The sequence below is a fragment of the Argentina silus genome (genome assembly GCF_951799395.1).
Source record: "Argentina silus genome assembly, chromosome: 17".
In the NCBI taxonomy this organism is placed as follows: domain Eukaryota; kingdom Metazoa; phylum Chordata; class Actinopteri; order Argentiniformes; family Argentinidae; genus Argentina; species Argentina silus.
The window spans coordinates 17,196,321-17,213,820 of record NC_139671.1 but is presented as its reverse complement, the minus strand read 5'-3'; the positions used below and the strand labels follow the sequence as shown (position 1 = coordinate 17,213,820).

The following is a 17,500-nucleotide window of genomic DNA, read 5'->3' as shown; positions in this document are numbered from 1 at the left end:
GTGACCTTTTCCCCTAGGTGTGGGATTACAATATGCCCTTATATGTCTTTAAATGTACCATACTCCCTCTCCATAAACCCCTCTGACCTAGATAACTATGGTCCAATATCCAAGCTATCTTGCATCTCCAAGTATTAGAGTCCCTGGTCAACTCTCAGCTAAGAACCTTTTTGTTTTCTTTCTATTCTAAATGTGGCATTCTAGAACCAATCTATCTTTAGACCTGGACATTGGGCACAATCTCAGCTGCTACACTTGTCTAAGACAATGTGTTAAATGTCCTAAATCGAAAACAACATTGTACTGCCATATTTATAGACCTCTCCAAGGCATTCGATACGGTACTAGAAATGCGTAGGAATGACGTCACTTATCATAAGAATGAATCAAACATGCATCATAGTAATCAATGCAAATATTTAAAAACAGCTTTTGTACTGTGTTTTTAGTTGATTCATTGATTCATGCACACACACACACACACACACAGACACACACACTAATAATTTCAAGACCAAGGTCAAGGTCTCCAAGCTAAAGCTAAAAACACAAAAAATATCCTGTTCTAAAGAGAGAAATTAAAGTGAATGAAAAGCTTTTTTTAAATGTTGAGTCCTGATATCATCATTGTGTGGGGATATACTTTCTCAATGTCCAAATCATTCTACATTGACTGGAAAACGGAAGCGCTACAGAATGTAAAGAGCTGCCAATAGAAACTTTAGTTTCTCCACTAGCGTACACAGTTCTTTTCTTTCCTTGAAATCTATGGCTACATGTAGTGATTCAGACCATCCTCCTTCGGAAAGCATTGTTTTTTTTCAGTGCGTGTGTTTGTGCGTCTCTCTCCAACAGGCTTTAACCATTGGCCAATACAGAATATCTAAAGTCCTCGGTGACGAGAGGTTCCAACAACCAAAGATAGTTTAGCCACCTTTCCACCTGCTGTAACTGTGCAGGTGCAGTAATGACGTTGTATGAATGAGTCAGATCTTTTGCTAGAAATGTTCCACTCTGTATGTTCCCCTTTTCATGAAAACCTATGAAACCAATACGCTTAGTAATAACTGATTTGGACACTACCCTTTTTCAACCTTTCCCTATGAATACATTACTCCACACTGTTCATCTGTGACAGATTAGTATTGACCTGTACTGTTTAACACCTCCTTGAGTATCCATTCACTGACAATATGGGCAGGAAAGGGTCTCAGATCTGGTGCTAACCTTACCCAGAGAGAGAGAGTGTGTGTCAACATGTCCATGCACCCACAGACACAGACACAGACACAGACACCCACCCACACACACACACACACAACTGTACAGAGGGGGGAAAATCGCCTCATCCTTCAAGGACACAGCACCCTTGTGTGTTTATATGTTTCTGTACCTAAAGCGGATGAAAAATGTTTTAAAATCTCTCAACCCCCTCTCTGTCCCTCCCCTCCCACGTACTGTCAAGTAATGCACATGTCCAAGGCTGTCAAATATCTGTATCTTAATAGCTGACATCAAAAGAGCAGCCTACTTGTAAAAAAAAAAAGGATCATGAGTGTTAAGTTATACTTAGTTGGCCAAACCTGTAATCTTGCTTTTACAGGGAAAGGCAAGTATGTCCTACGCAGTGTTTTTGTACATATAATGTGAAACACACACACACGCGATCCAACAAGAGAAAATGACACACACACACACTTGTTACAAAATACAAAATAGCCTAAATACCAATGTATGAAAATAAAATACAAAGTACTTGTGCCAAAACATTTTGATTCAGTTTGATTCAAAATGTATTTCTATTTTCAAGTGGGCAAAAAAATACATTAGATAATTAATACCTTAGACTTAGCCTTTGCATTCACTGTATAGTTTCATAAATGGTAGAACCAAGGTGTAACATCTCGTCCTGTTTCTTAGTTTATGTTTGTCTTTGTTTCATGTTATTCATTTTTGTTTTCAGACACTTCACTACCTACCCTTGTGCGTTTCCCGCCTGTGTGATTGTCGACCCCGCCCTGATTGGCTTCACCTGTTTCTCATCATCCTTCCCTGTGTATTTGGTCTGTGTGTTCCCCAGTCTCTGTGCCAGTTCGTCTTTGTACCTTCTTTTCATACGTCTCAGCATTTCCTTGTGATAAATATTCCTGTTTTCTTTATCTCCAAGTGTGTTTTTGACTTTGCTTTTTAGCCTTCCCCTTATTGAATTATCTGGCTGCCTTTTTGAACTGCCTACCTGTGTACCGAACCCTGTTTTGCCTACCCCCTTCCTGGATTATCTGCCTACCCGTTGACTGACTACCTGTGTACCGTACCTTTATTTAAAGTGAAGATTATTCTATTGGATTTAAGTTTTGTCTCCAAGTCGTGCTTTTGAGTCCTCTGCCTAAGTACTCCAGCCATTACACAAGGCCCACAGTAGGGTATGTTGTAGTGGCCCAGTAGTGTAACAGTTATAACATGGATCATCCCAAACAAACTGTTTTCAAGGCAAAACCTAAAAAGGCATAAATAGTTATGTATTGCTGTTATAGCCATGCCTTGCTGTCCTCACATTTTGCAGTTGTTATTTAGATTGTTAAAAGATTGCATGAAGAATGTTCATTGGGAAGTTTTGTTTTGACCCTGTTTTTACAAGGCGCATTCTAAAATCTGGTGTCGTGGCAGAGTACTGGCCTTGACATACCATGTGTATATTTTGGGGATATGCACACATATACACACACACTATGAGACAAGTGTCAATTCCCTTTTAATACTTCACCTGTTGCCGGGTGACGTGAACTAGCATCTTTCAATTAGGAGGACCACACACACACACACACACACACAAATACACACACAGACCGGCTCCATGCACCTGTGACTATAAAAGAAACTGCTATCTACCAGACGGAGCAAAGAAAGACAGCAGAGACCGCAAAGAAAAACAGGAGTACCTGTGAAAAGCGAGGCAATCGGAGGAAAAAAACAGAGAGAAAAAGACACTTTGGAGAAGGTAAGAGAGAGAAATCTTTTAACAATACAAGCAGACACTTCAGAAACTCTGCATGATTTCAACTATTTATTTATTTTGATACTCTTTTTTTGTATATAATCAATTGAATAGCCTAATCCATGTATTCTGGAACCCAATTGGTATTTCATGACCAAATAGAACATTTTACAATCATTGTAAAAAGTATTCTGATATTTCAATAATTTATTGTGAGTTACATGTGAGGCAAAACAGAATAAATATGATCATGCTAACCGGAAATATGACATTTCTAACCATTCATGAACATTAATATAAACAAATAAAAAATGATTGTTGTGTGTTCATCCAGGATGCCCTATGACCAATAACATGGTACTGTACATCTCATTGGGGTTTTATCACAATTAATCCTGTGACTAGAAATGTGACATTTTAATCAATGAAAAGTATATGGCTCCTTGGAGGGCAGAGCTTAGCTTAACAATACAGACAGTGTAGCCTTGAAGTTAGCAGTCTAATGAACTCCATTTCATCCAGGAAGATTGCTGTACTGCAGAGACACTGATATGTACTGTACATAGGGAAGGAGGGAAACAGAAAATCTGAATCATTTTCTTTTATTTGGCCAAGTATATTTGCACATACAGGAAATTGACTTGGTGAGGTTGGTGCATGGGACAGAAAAAACAATAACAAAATAATAATAAATTTACAAAATAGAACAATAAAACAATACATTTTGTAGGCTGTGCAAGGCTAAGTGGCAATGAGGCTAGAGGCTGTGAAACACTGATTAGGTATCGATTGAGATGATTTTTACTTTTACTTCTTCTGGAGGTCTGGGGGTCTCACACTTCTTTTGGAGGTCTGCCCCATGTGTGCATTTGCACCATTACACAGTTTTCTTTTTGTGGCGTTGGGATGAAAAGGGAACCCTGCTTTGTTAGTATTTGTTTTATCATTAGGTGGTTCTATACTTTTTTTTAAATTACTTTTTAGTGTTGACTAGTGTTGATTGTTGCTGATTGTTGTTGTTGAGCGAGGAGCAAGATGCAATCTCCCAATGCATTTCACTGTCAATGACGGCTGTATGCGATGTACCTGACAAATAAAATCTGATTTGATTTGGTAAGTGTTCAAAAGTTAGATAGAAATCGTACTGTAAATACCAATGTCCCTGTAATTCTTCAAAATTCTTCAAAAAGCCACTAAACCAAGTCTTTTTGATAGTACAGAATATGTATGTCTTAAATGAGCTTTCAATGAATGCATAGGTAGGACACAGATGTTCCAAGATCTACTATAGAACACTTTTGTGTTGTTCCACTCAGGGTTATCAGTGAGTGGATGACTAAGAGATACGTGAAACAGGTGGAGGAATCGATTTGTTGATTTAAACGGCTGCTAACAGAAAAGCAACAGGCAGAGAGATGCGTCACAAGGGCATTGAAGGCCGACTGCCATTCAGTGGCTTAATTGTGCATCTTTTACAACATCTGAGAATGTTCCAGAGCATGCGTGGGATGAGGCTATGAATGCCGCTCAATATCTGCATTGCGATGTGTGTGTGTGTGTGTGTGTGTGTGTGTGTGTGTGTGTGTGTGTGTGTGTGTGTGTGTGTGCGCCCCAATGGATTTCTCCGGAGAGCAACTGAGACACAAACGACCATGAAGCCGTCTTTGAAAAGAATATTTCCTTTTGGATGTCACACATGCAACAAAGACATATAGATATATATCTCCTCACCAGGATCTCTGTGAATGAATGAAACAAGATAGGGCGGAAAGAAAAGACCATTCGGCTACTGTAATACAGTATGAATGGCAAATCACTTTCCCAGTCTCATAGTTTGTCCTTCACTCGTTGAAAGCCCTTTTGTATCCTACATTCATTCTGTTCCAATAGCAGTGCTTATATTAGTTCTGGTGACGCAGGAGAAATGTTGAGAGCGAGATGATGTGGATCTGCTAGTGGACTCAACTCCTGAACTTACTCAACCCCTATGCCTCTAGTGTTTTGCCCCCCTAACCTCTCTGCGATGTCTTTGTCAGGGATGAGGGTTGATGGGAGAGTGAGTTTATGAAGTGTCCTAGAGGTCATCGAAACACCGAATCTTAAACATGACATCACAATGAAAATTGATTTTACAGAGCTATGTTCTTAAAGGCTAATAGACAAGTTACCATGGGAGCCATCTCGACTGTATCCTACCTGGCCTCACATAGCCATACCTCCAAATCGTAGAGAACGTTGTTCTCACACTTCTTTTGGAGGTCTGGAGAGGTTTTGATTAGCAGATCTGGCTTGGATTGAACTGGACACAGCCATGGGAGAATGTGTTAGTCATTTAATTGGATATTGCATTCCAAGAACATATGCCCGTAGAATGGTTGCTTGTTGTTATGTGCTTTGTCTGTTCCGACCAGGTAAGACTATTTTGTAAGAGTTGTTGCCTATGCTGACTTGCAACATTGAAGGAAATGGAACAAAACCTGTCCACTCATTTAAAAAAAATAAATAATAATAATCCACTTTTTTTACTTTTACTTTCTGCAAAGGATTTTCCCAGGCTTTCCAAACTAGGAAGGCCTTCTCTCAACAAGGTTATATCCTACCAAACAACTCCTTGGTTCTCTTCAGTGATTGGTTGAAGATGACATCTGGATACCTCCCATTGGCTCAACACTTTTTGTGTCCGATGGAATGATAGGCTGAAGAAGTTGTGTTTTGCATGTGTCTACTGTATGTGATCTGTGATGTATCTTTGTGTCTCCTGTACAGTGATAGACTGAAGATGGTGTGTGTGTCCTGGTTGTTAGCAGTGGCCGTGGCGTGTATGTCTCGCCCCGGGGTTGGGGGGCAGTGTTGGGAGAGTGCCCGCTGCAAAGACCTCAGCTCAGAGGATAGGATACAGGTGAATCTTCATCGTCATCATCATCATCATCATCATCCACAACGTTAAGAACTACCTAATCACTAATCACCATTGTCCTTGCAATTATCATAATTACTGTTCCTATCCAAATTCCACAGTTACCATTAACACCATCAGCATCATATTTTTGGACATTTCTGCTTTATTGAGATAGAGACAGTAGAGATTGACAGGAAGGATGGGTGAGAGAGAGAGGAGGGATGACATGCAAGATATGTCGAGGGTCGGAATCAAACCAGGAACCTTGCGATTACGTGGTATGCGCATTAGTGTGCTAAGCCACTAAGCGCCCCCACCATATCATATTTGTAATATGCACATTTGTTTACTATCAACCATCGATGTTGTGTTTCAATTTCATTGAGAGCACAATCACTGTCTCTAGCCATCCCTTGTCAATCTCTTCCCTTTCAACCAACAGGAGTGCATCCACCGCTGCAAATCTGAGTCCCTAGAGTCCAACTTCCCAAAGGATCAGTCCACCGAGGACAGCCTCACCCTGGGCATCCTGTTCACCGCCCTGACCATGGAGCCTACGGGGGTGGACCCTCAACCAGAGGCCAATAACGAGGAGAGGCGCTCCTACTCCATGGAGCACTTCCGCTGGGGGAAACCCGGCGGCCGCAAACGCCGCCCCATCAAAGTCTTTGCCCTCACCCAGGGGGAGGGGGACTCCTCTGAGGGCAGCTTCAGCCCGCAGGGACGCAGGCAGCTGGGCAGCCTGGAGGACGGAGGGGCCCAGGCTCTGGTCGGGCCTGGCGCCAGACCCGCCGCCCAGCCGGGGCTGCAGAAGAAGAAGGACGACACCTATGTGATGGCTCACTTCCGCTGGGGAACCCCGCCCGTCTCCAAACGCTACGACAGCTTTGTGAACCCCTAGGCCGAGCAATCCCACAAGCCCCGGCTCACGCTACTCAGGAACGTCATCGCCCAGGACGGGCAGTAGAGAGGGGCTCCGTGGGGAAAAAGGGAAAAGGGAGGGATAGAATTTGTCATAAAGAAGGAAAAGAGAGAGGCTGATATGAACTGCATGTTTCGATGACCAACGGCACCTGTTAATCACTAGGAGGCCTATTCAATAAAAATAACAATTTCAGGGTTTCTAGGGTAAGACAAAGTAATATAATCTTCAAGTGCAGCAATGTAATCAGTGATCTCATGTTCATATTTATTCCTTGGTGTACACCCCTATTAATTGTTATTGTTTTCTATTCAATAAGGCCCTGTAAAATTGACATCTGGCCTTGACTTGAGTGATGTATAAAGACATACATTTGTCCCTGACATGGGATAGAACCTCTGAATACTGAGTATGAATGGTAGACTGGGGGGAGTGGGGAGGGAATGGGTGAGAAAGCTATATTGCCTCTTTATTTTTACAGAGATATACTGTACCATATTGTAAATGAAAATGCCATTAAACATATACTGCTTTGTGTCAATCAACATGGAGTTCAGTCTTCTTGTATATGACAAGGGTGCTTCAAAACGAATGCACAAAAATAGAAAGCTATGAATGTGTAGAAAAAATTATGTGTGAACAATAATGTAATATACAGTATTTTACAGTATTTCATATAGCAATGAATGGGACTTTGTGTGAGCCCTGTCGACCAGAAATCAGAAATCCTTGAATAGCTAGCAGGGGGGGACAGAACCATCAAAGCAGACAGGCTTACCTCAATATAACAGCATGAGTCAAATAATCGCCACCTCTGTTCCATCGTCAATCATAGGGCTCAGTCTGCAAAACCTTTGAATGTGGCTGCTACTTATACATAATTACATAATTGCAACCATCACCATGTTGTATGCCAAGGGTCCTTTTTTCCATTCCTGAAGAAATATTTGCTTGTGAATGGAATGCTTGGGGGAATCTCTGTTGGTGTATTTTATGGGATCAAAAGAGTTCCATTTGAACCCTCCTGCTGCCTTTTCCTGCGTTCACTCCCCATCGCTCAGGTTGGGCTCACTAGCTGAAAATTCATCAAAACGTCACTGAAGGGGGGCGCTTAGTAGCATTGCACACTACTACGCTTACCACATAATCGCAAGAATCCTGGTTCGATTCCGACCCTCGACATGTCTTGCATGTCTCCCTTCCTCTCTCCCATCCTTCCTGTCAATCTCTACAGTCTCTATCCCAATAAAGCAGAAATGCCCTAAAATGTATTATTTATCTATTTTTTAAACTGAAGGGCTCACCTACATAGAAGGAAGGGAAGGGGTTGTATTAATTTGGAATGGAAAGGACCCCAGCAGTGAGAAGGAGGGAGATTGAGAGGGGAAAGAGGGGTAGGGAGTAGAGGGCTGCATTGGGATTGGGTCCCGCCGGGTCCCGCGGGACCCAACGCAAATCTCGCGGGAGCGGGCGGTTTGAACTTTGCTGCGGGCGGGAACGGGCGGCTAAAAAAACCACTGCGGGATCGGGATGTAGTCTAGGCTAGCGACAATGGAGATCACTGTTAATGATGTGGAAAAGAAACTCAAGCAGGGCTTTGACGAAATAGAAGCGCTTTCCCTAACCGCGTCAAAATACATGCAGGCCAGGGAAACAAAACAAACAACCCCATGAATCTCTTTATTAATAGCCTATAAAATTACGTGTTTTCTCCTGCGGGACGGGAGAAGACACAAAATCAATGCATCTCTATTATTGTGCGGGCAAAAATTCTCAGAGTTTTGCGGACACGGGCGGGAGTGGACATACACACTGCGGTCGCGGGCGGGAGTGTAACACGCACCCTGCGGTCGCGGGCGGTAATGGTCAGAAATTCAGTGAGAGCGGGCGGGAGCGGGATGAAGAAAACAGTCCCGCGCAGGGCTCTAGTAGGGAGTGAATGACTGGTGTTAAGTGTCGTTATGAAAGCTAAATGCAGATTTAAAGTTGTGAAAGCATGAAAACAAGCATTAGGAACCAATATTGATGAACTTAATTTAATTTACAACCAATCAAATGACAATCAGGGGAACAAAACCATAGAGCAAGACATGTGGTCAACATTCAGGAATAGGACACAGTCAGTGCCAGGGGAGGCTGGTGAAGGTAGAAATCGGAGGACGGGGCTCAATGTAATGCATCGAACAGAATGAGGAATGGCATCAAACTTGTGTGTTTGACACCATTCCTCATTTCATTCCATGCATTTCAATGGGCCCCGTCCTCCGATTCCTACCTCCACCAGCCTCCCCTGGTCAGTGCACAGTGCTGTAATGTCTGGCAACATCAAAGACACACAGTAGTATACTCCATCAAACTGGGAGAGAGAACGGGGCAGTGTGAGAATCACTCACACACAACAACATGCTGCTCTATTCCTGTTGGAAGAACACTGCAACTGGCATCAACCTTGAGGAGAAAAACAATGTCAAAGCCCATACAGGGGTTAGAACATTAACCCAGGTTCCTATTGAGATGGCAATCTCTCTCAAGTCGTCCGCTTTCAATCTGAGTTTATGTTTTTTTGCAAGCCAGGTGTGATCCATCTAGATCGAACTCAGTCTTCATTAGCAATGATCTACACAGTTTAACAGCTTTTTTCAGTTAATGTTACCGTATAAATGGCTCAATGTCAGTGATGTACCGTGCGTATTTGACAAAGCGCTCAAAAGAGTGTGAGTTTTCATTTCCGACATTGGCAGAGAGAACAACGATGCTTCGATTCGACAGCATCAGCTTCATGCAGTTCCATTCCAAAATGTTGTCGATGTTTCATTGGAACAATAAGGTTTCATCAAACGGGTTGGTTTTCGGTGCGATTGGCAAAGACGATTCTTTAATGAAAATCAAAGTCAGGATGAAATGGTTACAGACATCATGTATATTCTCATACTGTAGATGGTCATACAGCTGTATACTATAACTACATCACTAGCATGCAAAGTCAGGTCCAAAACTCGTAAGGCATTTCCTCCATGTAAAAGCTGCCTTTGTCACTAGGGAATCCAGTTTAAAGTGCAAAGTTAGATAGATAGATTGACCTACGGCACTAGCATGTAAACGGCTACATCACAATACGCGGGAGCTAGAGAAGGTTATAACAGTAACAGATCAGAATAGCGCATTACATTTACACCAAGTAGAGTAGTATTGGTTAGCCTGTACTGAAAAAGGCAATGAGTTGTTATAGTGGTATAGTTGTGTTATAACTGTCACTTAATATTGGTGTAACTGGAAGGTTAATGAGCTGCACGTTGTTCATACATTGTTCTTCATGAGAAAAGAAGTAAGGAGCCATTGTACTAATTTGTAAACTGGGTTTCAATAGTTTGGTCTTGGGGCAATGCCTGAACACGCATACGCACACACACTCACTCACTCATACAAAGAAACACAGAAAAAATTTAGTTATTCGTTAAACATGAATAAATGAAGAAAAACAGCACACTAGTCAATGGGCCATCTGGAACACTACTGGCATGTGTTGACACAAACAAACAAACAAACACAGTATAGTGCATGTTCGTAGCAACAAAGACACACAGAACACCATCAAGATGGCCGACAGACACCACATTGTCAATGACAGCAACATGGAGAGCATGCCCATTGGAGTCAGTTCACAAAAGCCACAGGAAGGGGTCTTACAATGTCACGGAACAGACAGTGTCACAGCACCATCCCGGGTACAGAAAGGCCTTTATCAAAACACAGACCATGGATTGTATGGATTACCTACAGATGGGGCTATTTAGCCTGGATGCCGGTCTGTTTCTGCATTTGCCTCACTGACGCTTAACGGCTGAAACTTGAAAATTCTATCTGGCAAATGCTGAAACACACTGGCCGCCGGGCTTTTCAAATTATTGCCGTTGTACTTTTTTTTATTTATTTTTGTTTTTATGCCTGTTTACCAGGGCATGAGCATTAAGAATGATTTCACTAGACACTAGACACTAAACTTGCTGAGATGGATTCTTGGGAATCTGCTACGGTGCCAGTAGTAGCATCTACCGCCAAAGGCCCATTCTCCTGCCTTATGCTAGCAGGGCTGACGATGTCATCACTAAGGGACAGGGAGAGAAGGACGTCATGTGTGATGATGGCACAATCGAGGGACTACAGACTAAACACAGTGACTAAAACTGTGACGATGGCAGTACGACAGACGGACGGGGGGGGGGGGTTCTATATATGCTCCTGCTACAATACAAAGCATTGAACATCAGAAGCTAAACTATTTGACAACACACTATATTTTCATCTCGTCCCTCCTCGCGGCCTGGCAATAACTCTTTGAAATGACTGCAGAATCCCCTAGCAGATTATTCTGCGTCCGGTGAAATCATCATGCTGGTTAGTTCTCAATTTAGTAGCTCACATAAGGTTTAAATACTCGATACGTATTAGTCGATTTTTCCCTTTAGTATAGCTTGAGTCAGTGCAGTCTAAAATGTGATTTATATATCTTTATACACAAAAAAAACACTCATTTACATCAGTTTATAGATATGAACTGTACTTCACTCTGTATTCTGTATATACATATATATGACAAAGAAATAATATAGGTGGTTGATTTATGTGTTTATACTGTACTGTACTAGTGTTGAAGTATTGAAACTAACTGTAAACACTTCTGATACTTAGTATGGGTAGCTACGAATGTGGTCTTATGTGGATTGAATCTGATTCAAACTGGTTGACACTGGTGTAATCTAGTTTATCTTGAGTCACCTGTAAGGCACTCTCAATTTGGGAGGATAGCACACAGGTCTTGAACTTCAATCGTTGAAGCCAAAGCATGGATTAAAACATACAGTAGTACATCATAAAAAAAAAAGCTAAACAAGAGGGGAAACCATCCCAAAATAATGGATTTAAAAGCAGTCCTGGCTAACAAGTAGCCTCTCTCATTCTCAAGACAATAACAGACAGACATGTGACAAGCGTTCAGCAGTAGAAATTATTCTTCAGGAAAATAAAATCACAATAAAACACAAGAAAAACAGCATCTCAAGACTTTTGGTTCAGTCTCTAAAATAGACCCAATGCCTTGAGCACTATGGCCAGTACGGTGTGCTGTAATACAGTAGTATACTCCATCAAACTGGGAGAGGGAACACAGCAGTGTGAGAATCACTCACACACAACAACATGCTGCTCTATTCCTGTTGGAAGAACACAAGAACACTGCAACTGGCATCAACCTTGAGGAGAAAAACAATGTCAAAGCCCATACAGGGGTTAGAACATTAACCCAGGCTAACCCTATTGACATGGCAATCTCTCTTAAGTTGACCGTTCTCAGTCAGACTTGATGGTTTTGCAAGTCAGGTGTGGTAAATCTAAATCGGACTCGGTCTTCATTGGCAAACAAAAACAAAACGAGGCAATTGTCTGGAACAGTGATGGCGTCGTGATTACTGATGTTTCAAGTCACAGGTGGGCATGCAGAGAGTGTGCGATTACCACTTCATCCTTTGTTCTCCATCACAGTCCCCCAGGCAACAACACACAATCCAACAGGATGTGGCAGTAAAAAAGGGCCTTTAGGGAGGTCGAGGGGGGTCAAGCAAAGGATGAGGGGTCAAAGGTTCATACTGCTGCCTTTTTTTCACAGTGTAAAAAAAACACCTGGCCAGTCAAGTCTGTCGGAGTGCGGGGGGGGGGGGGGGGGGGGGGGGGGTGACGATGACACTGAAGGGCTACTGTGGCTCTCTCTCCTGGGTTCCATGATGTCACTGTGGCCCCTGGGTCTAGTAGACGCAGAGGTCTGGAAACTTCATCTCGTAGACAGGCACCGATCGACTCTGGGTCTGACCGTAGCCCGAGGAGATGGTGCCTGAGGGGCTGGGTGGGGGTCTGAGGGTGGGAACAAGACCACACTCATTGTCATCATCATCATTGACAGCACAGCGCCACTCACACACACATTTTTAGGGGGAGAACCTTGAATTGCCATTTGTGTAAAAAGGGGACCGGCATTTAACAGACATGTCTCCATTTCACAGCAGAACTTGAGCGGCATGGGCCATCTGCGTTTTAGATGAGCATGGGTGGCAGATTACATTATTAACTATAGTGCAGTATATGCATAAACGCATTCTTCAGACTCACCTTCCATGTTTTTTACGCAACCAACCCACCTTGGGTCCCGACCCCAAAAAAATGCTGCTCTATGGCCTTTAATTTTGTTGTTTTAATCAGAATGTGTCTTATTCAAATAAAACAAAACAAAACAAAACCTTCATTCAAAGGGGATTCAAAGGGTGACTTATCCCATCCCAGAGTATTTTCTCTTACCTGATTGTGATCTCAAAGATCTGATTGAGTTTGCTCTGCAGTAAGGTGGCCTGGAGAGAGAGAGAAGGATAAAATGGCAGATATTCACAGGTTAGCACAAGTGCAGGGTGACATCTTGAAAATCCCGCTGATCATACATACTGAAAAATGTAAGAAAGAAAGAGAGGGAGTGGAGTGAGAGAGAGGGAAGATGGAGAGACAGAGAGAGAGAAAGAAAGAAAGAGAGAGTGTGTGTAGATAGATAGATAGCTAGATATGTATTATAAATCAGGGGTAGATAATAATGATAAGGTTTTGTTACCCTGGCACCACAGTGGGCAGCGATCTCCTCAAAGGGGGCCTTCTGAAACTTCTCCACCACCAGTCTCCTGCGCTCTCTCTCCTGCTCCTCCATGCCCACACTGTCCACTGAGGGAGGACACACACACACACACACACAGACTTGTAAGTCATCAATCCCCCTTAGCATTTGACCCAATGACGTATGAAAGATACAGTTCTGAGGTGGATTTACCGATGGCGTTCTTCAGGGTTTCAAATGTGATCTCCTCTGCCGGAGTCCTCTGCAGAATGAGATCATACACACAGTTGGGAGTGGCCGATTGAGGAACATGTTCAAACGGGGTTCAGTAAGTGTGTGTTTGTGGTGATTGCACAGTATGTGTTTGTGTGTGTGTGTGTGTGTGTTCTGCTCACCTCTTCTTTCTCTGGGCTGTTCCTGGACTCTACCTCCACCTGCAGTGAGATGTTGTCTCCGATGCTCTTCCTCTTTGCTAGGCGGTCTTCATCTAAAGAGACAATTCAACTCTTTAGACAAACCTGTCCATTTACGTTGAGTTCTTTACATTTATGTATCTAGTTAACCCGTGCAAGAGTCCTCCGAGAGTGTGGTACTGCATCCCAAAGGTTTTAATTTCTCATAATGTCAAGTGAGGTTCCTCGAGGTGGACTGTGTGTGTGTGTGTGTATGTGTGTGTGTGTGTGTTACCTGTGAACTGGGGGACATAGGATGTGGCCAGTCTGTCTATGTTGTAGCCACTTCCCCCCAGGACCTCAGTAATCTTCGACTGCTGGAACAAGACCTCTCCTTCCAACTTCTCCAGGGAGGCAGGAAGCCTGAGAGAGAGAGAGAGAGAGAGAGAGAGAGAGGGAGTGGGAGGGAGGGAGTGAGAGAGAGAGAGGGAAGATGGAGAGAAAGAGAGAGAGAAAAAGAAAAAGAGACGGAAAGTGTGTGAGAGAGAGAGAGAAAGAGAGAGAAAAAAAACATGGACAAGTGAGAAAGGCAGGAAAGGAACTTCTGTTGAGCTTAGGTTTGTAGGTTCGATTCCCGCCGGGACCATATATACGGACAAATATATGCACTCACCGCAACGTAAGTGGCTTTGGATAAAAGCGTCAGCTACAGGGCAGATGTTAATTTATGTTGAAACTTTGTTGTAACAATACGTTTCGATAAAGAAACACATTTTTTATGATGGCAAAGTGCACTTTCTTCCTTCCTCCACAGCCATCTGTGCTTCAAAGAGCACTCAACACAAATACGGGAGAGGTGAAAGAAACAGGTCAATAGGAGAGGTGAAAGAGAAAAAAAGAGAGATGGCAACGCTGGAGACAAAGACCGTCCAAAAAGAGTCCAGACCACTCAGAACCGCTCTCTGCGAATGCAGCACTAAAAGATTTTCAGGTTCAGTGGAAAAGGCCATTTTGACTGCCCCTGAATGCTGCATGAATCATAAGTGAAGTTTCCTCTCTAATGGAAAGAGCATTAGGGTAGAAGTGCTTTGGGAAGCGGACGAACCGAGACTGCTGCCACTCTGCTGAACAGAGAACATGGGTAGACTAAGGACCATTACAAACATATCTATTTCACTAGGAATGAACATCGTTTGTCTGCCCCCTAGTGGTAATGGACTAAACCTGCAGGTTGCAGTCAGTTCTACCTCCACCAGCCTCCCGTGGTAAGACATCAGACACTTACTTGGGGTGTTCTATGAAGACGTCCTCGGGCAGCAGGTAGGGCACCTCTTTCTGTCTCATCTCAATCACCTGGGGTGGGGGGGTGGGGGCAGGAGAAACACTATTCATGATGAGGCTGTTTGATGTCAATCTAATGCCGATAACACATGTGCACATCATTCATACACACACACACACACACACACACACACACACACACTCACCTCGTGTATGTGCTGGCAGAAGGAGGGGACAGTGGTGAGCTGGCAGATGAGGTTGAGGTAGGCAGCCGAGAGCGCGTGGACAGCACAGCGGTTATACACAGGCAGAGGCTCCTCAGTGGACAGAGCCAGGTCCTACAGAGAGAGAGAGAGAAAGAGAGAGAGAGAGAGAGAGAGAGGGAGAGAGAGGGAGAGGGAGAGAGATCAGAATAACGTTGTCCATAGGGAGTGACTCACTGTATATGTAAAGCTTAGTTTTCTGCGTGTCTGTGTGCATACATACAGTATGTGTGGTTGAGTGTGTGTGTGTGTGTGTGTGTGTGTGTGTGTGTGTGTGTGTGTGTGTGTGAGAGCGACTGTATGAAAATGAAAATGTGAGATGTTTATCAGCAGCCCACTCTGGGCGGTGTGCCACAGGGGTGTCTGTGAGCCGACGAGGTCAGAGACGTGATTGCTTTTCCAGGTCCGTCATGCCCGCTGAGGAATGAAATGCGTGCGGGGGCGTAACTGGAACTTGCATTAACCAGCCGTTACCATTAGGAGAGGAAACGCGAAAGTGAACCTACGTCAGGGTGCAGGTGGGCTCAAGTGAACCTACATCAGGGTGCAGGTGGGCTCAGGTGCATTCTGTTGCGTTGGCAGTTTGCACGCTACCTGTCTCACACTAGAGTGTGTGTTTGTGTGTGTGTGTGTGTGTATACATAATCTGCAGCATGACATATGTGTGTGTGTGTGTGCATATTTACAGTATGTGTGGTTGAGAGTGTGTGTGTGTGTGTGCATACATACAGTATGTGTGGTTGAGAGTGTGTGTGCGTGTGTGTGTATGTATAGACAGTATGTGTGTGTGTGCATGTATAGACAGTATGTATGTGTGTGTGTGTGTGTGTGTGTGTGTATAGAGTACCTGCAGGGCCAGTGCTAGCCGTATGAGGTCCACCACCACCTCTTCGTTAGCCAGCTCCATGCTGATGAGGGCCAGCAGGGTGTAGAGGATCTGGAAGTGGGCCTGGCCGCTGCTCTGCTCCTTACAGGACACGTAGATGTGGCGGTACAGCTGCTGGGCATGCTGGGAAATGGAGTCACAAGAGCCAAGGGCATGAGACTACAAAAAGGGAAAGGGCAGGAGAGAGAGAGACAGAGAGAGAGAGAGAGAGACAGAGAGAGAGAGAGACAGAGAGAGGCAGAGAGAGACAGACAGAGAGAGAGAGACAGAGAGAGATGGAGGGAGAGAAACACAGAGAGAGAGAGAGAGAGAGAGAGAGAGAGAGGGGGGGGGGGCTCACCTTTTTCATAAACAGATTGTCCTGTCTGGAACACTTGTCCACTTTGAGTTGAGCACCGAGATGTCGGATATGATGCTACGGAGAGACAGAGAGGTCAGATGACGTCAGAGGTAAACAGAGGCTGTTTGAGAGCTTGAGTTCAGCTCAGTTTTTTCACCATGGGGGAGAGAGAGAGAGAGGAAAGAGACAAGGAGAGGGAGACGGTGAGAAAGGAGGGCGAGCTAGAAAGAGGAGAGGGAGAGAAAATAAACAGAAAGAGAGAGAGAGAGAAAGAGGAGAGTAGAGAGAAAATAAACAGAGAGAGAGAGACTGAAAGAAATAGTGTGTGTGTGTGTGTGTGTGTGTGCACGCGTCCTGACCTGATGGTGGAGAACTTGGGCGTGTTGTCGTGGCGGTCGATGAGGCTGATGAGGATGGTGAGCACCAGCAGGCGGATCTCGGGGTCCTCCATCAGGGAGAAGGAGAGCAGGGGCTCCAGGAAGGAGCTGGGCATGGCCGTCAGCATGTTGGTGGTCTGGAACCCTGCCGTCACCTGGAGGGGGGAAAGGGAGGATGGGGTGGGGAGGGGAGAGAGAGGAGAAAGACGGTGAAGAGGATCATTCGATGGCCATGATGGTGGAACGGTGGCCCGTGATGTCATTTTCTCTTTCTTCACTTCACTCTGAGCTGTCTCTCTCTCTCTCTCTCTCTCTCTCTCTCTCTCTCTCTCTCTCTCTCTCTCTCTCTCTCTCTCTCTCTCTCTCTCTCTCTCTCTCTCTCTCTCTCTCTCTCTCTCTCTCTCTCTCTCTCTCTCTCTCTCTCTCTCTCTCTCTCTCTCTCTCTCTCCCTCCCTCCCTGTGGTCACCTGTGGTCACCTGTGATCAGCTGTGGTCAGCT

At 44.2% G+C, this 17,500-nt stretch overlaps 2 protein-coding genes across 2 annotated transcripts in view; one reads left to right on the top strand and one right to left on the bottom strand.

The window, feature by feature from the left end:
- Nucleotides 1-5,774: 5,774 nt before the first annotated feature.
- Nucleotides 5,775-6,795, top strand: LOC310818433 (pro-opiomelanocortin-like; the record flags this gene model as incomplete). Its single annotated transcript, XM_083689378.1, has 2 exons — nucleotides 5,775-5,894; nucleotides 6,337-6,795. The coding sequence occupies 2 exons, from the start codon at nucleotides 5,775-5,777 to the stop codon at nucleotides 6,793-6,795; spliced, it is 579 nt and encodes a 192-aa protein (XP_083545504.1).
- Nucleotides 6,796-9,119: 2,324 nt separating this feature from the next.
- LOC310817786 (protein EFR3 homolog B-like) overlaps nucleotides 9,120-17,500 on the bottom strand; it is a 24,565-nt gene continuing 16,184 nt past the window's right edge. The window contains 12 exon segments of the mRNA XM_083688489.1: nucleotides 9,120-12,720; nucleotides 13,162-13,211; nucleotides 13,463-13,569; nucleotides 13,676-13,724; nucleotides 13,858-13,949; nucleotides 14,150-14,277; nucleotides 15,140-15,207; nucleotides 15,342-15,473; nucleotides 16,246-16,407; nucleotides 16,625-16,674; nucleotides 16,677-16,699; nucleotides 16,984-17,156. Of these exon segments, the coding sequence (XP_083544615.1) occupies nucleotides 12,615-12,720; nucleotides 13,162-13,211; nucleotides 13,463-13,569; nucleotides 13,676-13,724; nucleotides 13,858-13,949; nucleotides 14,150-14,277; nucleotides 15,140-15,207; nucleotides 15,342-15,473; nucleotides 16,246-16,407; nucleotides 16,625-16,674; nucleotides 16,677-16,699; nucleotides 16,984-17,156 (1,140 nt within the window). The 3' untranslated portion in view covers nucleotides 9,120-12,614.